The sequence below is a fragment of the Anguilla anguilla genome, chromosome 1 (assembly GCF_013347855.1).
Source record: "Anguilla anguilla isolate fAngAng1 chromosome 1, fAngAng1.pri, whole genome shotgun sequence".
Lineage (NCBI taxonomy): Eukaryota > Metazoa > Chordata > Actinopteri > Anguilliformes > Anguillidae > Anguilla > Anguilla anguilla.
Genome location: NC_049201.1, coordinates 85082385 through 85088384, shown reverse-complemented (window position 1 = coordinate 85088384; position 6000 = coordinate 85082385). Strand labels below are relative to the sequence as shown.

The 6000-nt window shown below is 41.6% G+C and overlaps 1 protein-coding gene across 3 annotated transcripts in view; it reads left to right on the top strand.

The window, feature by feature from the left end:
• Window positions 1-1926: 1926 nt before the first annotated feature.
• The window catches only part of si:dkey-238d18.4 (TBC1 domain family member 15), a 28470-nt gene continuing 24396 nt past the window's right edge, over window positions 1927-6000 (top strand). The window contains exons 1-4 of one of the 3 annotated variants that reach the window (XM_035419103.1): window positions 1927-2112; window positions 3243-3295; window positions 3723-4008; window positions 4566-5944. In XM_035419103.1, the coding sequence (XP_035274994.1) occupies window positions 5746-5944 (199 nt within the window). In that variant the 5' untranslated portion in view covers window positions 1927-2112; window positions 3243-3295; window positions 3723-4008; window positions 4566-5745. Of the gene's footprint in view, window positions 2113-3242; window positions 3296-3603; window positions 4009-4539; window positions 5945-6000 lie in introns of all 3 variants that reach the window. The other 2 variants (XM_035419092.1, XM_035419081.1) reach the window with 2 other exon arrangements.

Below are 6000 nucleotides of genomic sequence, written 5' to 3'. Positions count from 1 at the left end.
GTTGCAACCACAGCACTTATCTTTTTAAAGGCATATGCAGTTCACTCAAACAAATACAAGCCTTCCCATATATGGTGCCCAGGTAGGCCTGCCTGGTAGGAGATCTTCTTGAGCGCGTGGACAAGCTCCTGGCCAGAGAAGGAAGGGATCCAGTTGTCATGGTCCACGTAGGGACCAATGACATGGGTAAGGGCAGGTTTGAGGTCCTGCAGGACACATTTGTGGAATTAGCAGAGGTGATTAGGAGCACAACCTCCACGGTAGTCATCTCTGCAATTCTACCTGTACCACGTGCAAGCAGAGGGAAGCAGAACTTTACCTGGAGGTTTAACACGTGGCTACAATCCTTTTGTAGGAAAGAGGGGTACAGGTTTATGGGGCGCTGGGATTCGTTTTAGAACAGGAGTGAGCTGTACGAAAATAATAACATCCTAAGGGATAGCCAACATGGTTTTTGCAAGGGAAGGTCATGCATGACAAACCTTTTGACATTCTTTGAGGAAGCTACCAAGTTTCTGGATGGGAGCAGGGCTTACAATATTACATACTTAAATTTCCAAAAAGCACTTCATAAGGTACCACATAATAAACTCATTATCAAAATGAGGACATTAGGAATTACAGGAGGCATTTCAGAGTGGGTTTGGAACTGGCTACAGGATAGAACACAAAGGGTAGTAGTAGGAGGGATCTTCTCTGAGCAGGGTATTGTGGGAAGTGGAGTTCCACAGGGATTAGTGCTGGGTCCACTGCTCTTCCTCCTTTACATAAATGACCTTGACACAGACATTGAAAGTACACTAGTTAAATTTGCAGATGATACAAAACTGGGAGGTTTAGCCAGCAGTTTGGAATCTACTAAAGTAATCCAAGAAGATTTAAACAGAATCCAGAAATTGGGCAGAAACCTGGCAGATTAAATTCAATATAACTAAATGTAAAGTTCTACATGTGGGGAATAAAACATAGGGCAGGATTACTTCATGGGAGGTACAAAATTAGAATGTAGAAAAAGACTTGGGAGTAATAGTTGATCAAAGCCTATCAGGGTCTGGTCAATGTGCTGTAGCAGTAAACAAAAAAAAGCCAACAGGATGCTGGGATACATAGCCAGGAGTATTGAGTATAAATCTAAGGAGATCATACTCACCCAATACAATACCCTTGTCAGACCACACTTAGAGTATTGTGTGCAGTTCTGGAGACTGTACTACAAGAAAGATATAGAGGCGCTGGAAAAGGTCCAAAGATGGGCAAGCAGATTGATTCCGAGGATAAAAGATAGGCCTAAGTGTTATGAGGACAAGCTTGAGATGCTCGGACTTTTCAAGCTTAGTAAAAGGAGACTTAGGGGAGATTTGATTCCGGCTTTTAAATTTATTAAGGGATGAGCAAAGTGAACTACAGGAAATTATTCAAGTTGAGTTCGGTTAGCCGAACGAGGGGGCATAAATGGAAACTGGAAAAGGGTAAATTTCACACAGACATTAGGAAATATTTTTTCACACAGAAAGTGGTCAATGTGTGTAATAGTTTGCCTGGACATGTAGTGGAGGCAGAAACACTGGGGGTATTCAAGGCCCGGCTTGATACAGTGTTAGATACTATCTAGTGTTTAGATAAACTAAGCATTAAGTACAGTTTAGTGGTAGGAATAGCCTGTTCTCGTCTTACGTTATATTATGTTACGTTACGTTATGTAAATAGATTTTTAGTCATAGTAAAATAACATACGTACAGTAGAGCATATAAACAGTTAACAATCACTGAAAAATTCTAACCACTGTGGAAGCAGGCCAGCCAAACCGCTCCCTCTCCACCAGCAGATGGCGCACATCACCCCTCCAGTAGATGGCGCACTAACCACATCACCCCTCCAGCAGATGGCACACTGACCACATCACCCCTCCTGCAGATGGTGCACTAACCACATCACCCCTCCAGTAGATGGCGCACAAACCACATCACCCCTTCTGGCTTCCTGTTATGCTAGTAACAGGAAGCCAGAAGTAGAGAAGTATGTAGCAGCTAGAAGTAGAGAGGTGTGTAGGAGGATATTCTTACAGAGGCTTTTGCTGTTGAATCTTTTCGGTGCATCGGTGAAGGTAAAAGGTAAGCCATTCCTGTATTATTGGTCTCTTATTTACAAACAAATTTCATCATTATACATATGCATTGTACCATTTTTCATTCTGTTAAATGCAAAAGTTCTGGGATAGTATTTTTGTTTTGGCTGTGTACTCTTGCACATTGGATTTGCAGTGTATCAAACAGTTGATTTTGACACATCCAATGTTTTGGCTATGTCTCTGATCAATTTATTCTGAAGCCTCATGATGGCCTACTTTACTGGCATTGACACCTAGTTCTAATAACCTCAACAGACTCCAGTTGCAAATTACACACCTAGAATCAACTCTAAAACTTTTAATTTAGGTGTCATGTATATGAATTAATGATGCAATGCCATGCAGCTGGTATCCAGCAAGAATCAGTTGAGCAGCCAATTGTCCAATTACTTTTGCTCTTCTAAAATGGGGGACTATTTATAAAAAGGGTTGTAATTCCTATGCACGGTTACAGCTGTATACACCCTCAAATTAAAGCTGACAGCCTGCACATTAACCCCATACTCAATATTTTATTTCCAATGTGCCGGAGTAGAAAAGCCAAAGTAACAGAAATCATGTCACTGTGCCTATATCTTTGCATTTAACTATATATGTGCCAGGTGGCACGGTGGTGCAGTGGGTAGCACTGTCGCCTCACAGCAAGAAGGTCGTGGGTTTGAATCTCGGCTTGGGGCCTTTCTGTGTGAAGTTTGCGTGTTCTCCCCGTGTCCACGCGGGTTTCCTCCCGCAGTCCAAAGACAGGCAGGTAGGCTAATTGGAGACTCTAAATTTCCCATATGTATAGGTATGAGTGTGAGAGTGAATGGTGTGTGTGCCCTGCGATAGATTGGCGGCCTGTCTGGGGTGCATTCCTGCCTATCGCCCAATGCATGCTGGGATAGGCTCCAGCACGCCCCGCGACCCTGCTCAGGATAAGTGGGTATAGATAATGAATTGATGTACAGTATATGTGTCCATGGAATCTTTTCACCAAAGGGTGAGCTTGTACTTGCATGACCTGGTTGCTTGCATTTCACTGACTAACTGGTTAAAGCTGGATGTTGATTTGAGACAAAAACAAGTGTATTTTTGCTCATCACTGTTTGGTCAGCCTGTTTTTTTTCCACCCAGTTTTAGAGAGATGCTACATGTTCTCGTCTGGATCCTTGTGCACCAATTCTCAGGTAATGTTCTTTCCATTTGCCGTTGCTTTTAGACTGTAAAGGAATTAAAGTTACAGAAAAGCCAACTAGTTTAAGCTGTGTGCGTATGCATTGGGAAATGCACGGCTGACAACCTTTCTTACCTTTCTATAATCCAGGTATATTATTGTATATTCCCTGAGGCGCTGCAGGTTACAGTACCTTTACTTTGAAGGCACAGCAGCAGTGCACCATTACGCTGCACGGCCAACCAGGGGGCCTTATATCCAGAGTGTAATGTAGGCTTCCTGCTTCAGCATCTGTCACTGCTGTGTCTCTGTTTATGCCAGCCAGGGTCTGCTGCTTGATTTGGGTGACACAGTCAGAAGGACAAGTGGAAGCCGTAGAGGGCGGTAACATCACCCTCAGCTGTCAGATCCATTCTGACTCCGGGGATGAATTTTCACAGTGTTTACCCCAGTGGTACATTCGGCAACTGGAACGGTGGAGAGAGGTGGAGGGCTTAAGTCAGCTGAAAGGAAGAGTCGTTAAGAAAAAGGACGCCAGCACAGAAAACACCACCATCACCATTAAAGAGCTGACAAAAAATGACACCGATACCTACTTCTGCACTCTGATGTGTAAGGTGAATGGGCAAAGCAAGCAGCACCATGGCAACGGAACAAAGATTCACGTCTGTGATCCAGAGTGCATCGCTAGGAAAATCCTAACCGCCAGTGCCACAGCTCCGCCAGGTAGAGCTGAACGCTGATTTACTTGCTTCTTTTATTTGTCATTTTTCACTGCAGTTTTCCGTCGGATTGCACTGCTACTTTACAAAGCAGTCCGATGGAAGTTCCATTCCAGTTGGAGTTCACCCTCCTGTTTTATGGTATCCTTGTAAGGCATCTTAGATTAATTAATGCAATCAAAACAACTTTGCAATTCCCTCACAGTGCTTTAAAGAGTAAGAGATGCACATTTTGTGTATAATTGTGATATGAAACATGCACATCTATATATCATTTAAGCGTTTAATTTACTGCTGTGAATTCAGTTGAGACAGACCTCTGCTATGGGGGATCTATTCCTATACAATCAATTCCCCTGGCAAAGTGATTCATTTTTCCACAATTCGCCTTTGCATAACAAATAATGTCATATCATCCTATTGAATCATTCATCCATATTATTTTACAGCTCTGCCAGAAATTAAATCTGTTGAAATGTCTCTTGAAATGGCGAAACCCCTGAAAAGTACATTTAAAATGTTTCTCTCTCCGGAGAGATTTCTCTCGTCTTCTCGTTGTAGAGCCAGACAGCGATGCTGGTGAAGACGGTCTTCTTCCTCTTCCGTTCTATGCCCTCCTCGCGCTGAAGCTGGTATTTGCTATGGTCACAGTCACCGTGTCATTTTCCTGCCCCCGCTGTTGAGGCTTTCGACAGTTTGACACATCTCACACGGCGCAATTCGAATTTTGGAGTTAAATGGACTGGTAAATGGACTGCATTTATATAGCGCTTTTATCCAAAGCGCTTAGTTCAGTTAGCAGATGCCCGAACTGGCAGCAATGTTCTTTTCCTGTGTGCAGTGTTCGTATGTTGTCTCAAAAAGCATTAATAAATGCTTTTTGAGACAGGCTTAAATCATTCTCTGATTGGATGGGGAATGCTAATGTCTGAGTCCCCTCATGGTTTCCATTCACAGGAGAGCACAAATGTAGATTGGAGGTCTATGTGTCATGTTATGTGATATAGGATTTCAGATGGACCAATAGTATTAACCCTCATGCAACCATTTTGCAATGCACATACTGTACATTTCTCCACAGACCTCACAAACTGGTTTCATTTCCTAAATTAGCTTGAATGTCAGAGAAACTGCTTGAACAAACCACTTCCTGTTGCAGTCTCGTTTACTTTACAGAACCGGAATTATGACGGCAAACCGCACGATAAATGCAATTGGGCTACTGCCGTTTTTTATGCCCAGTTTTAATCTTCATTATCAAAGATCGCCGCAATACTCCATGATCTTCATCTTAATAATAATCGTTTTAATATATTATTGGGCATTTAATCAATCTGTCTTCATTGTGAAGCTTATGCGACTGATTTAAAACGGAAGAATCATTCAATGTATGGAATTCAAATTAAAACATGGATATAAATAAATGGTATTTAATTGTGAAATTATTGTAAATAAATGAATGATGCAATTGCACGTGTCCAAATGTTATTTCATTATGTATTTTGATATTTTTCATCTTGGTGGTATATTAGCAATACATGTTCTTTTAACTTTCTGCCATAAACGCATAGAAATGCTTCGGCTGTGCATTGCATCATAAAGATCTCCAACTAGGACGTGAAAATATGACGTAGGGTAAAATAAATACGAATAAAAACGCATATATTTTTCTGTGGGGTAGGATTTTTTTTTCTTACCTAGGAAAGATAATTAGTGCTTCTACTCTTCTTTAGTACACTCTATGGTAACCAGACTACTTGTTTGTTTACGTCACATCCTCCTGAGTGATGTGACCATATTTGTTGAGCTTCCGGGGAAGTTTTCAAACGTGTTCGTCGAATTCGACTTCTGCTTCTATTGCACAAAAAAAAAAAACCGAAGGCGTTATAAAAAATGTTACGTTCAACCCGAAGTAGAACGCGGTGATCTGACTGAATTAGGTATGTTTTTTTTTTGTCTTTTTATAAATGAATATCGATAGTTTTCTTTTGGATAC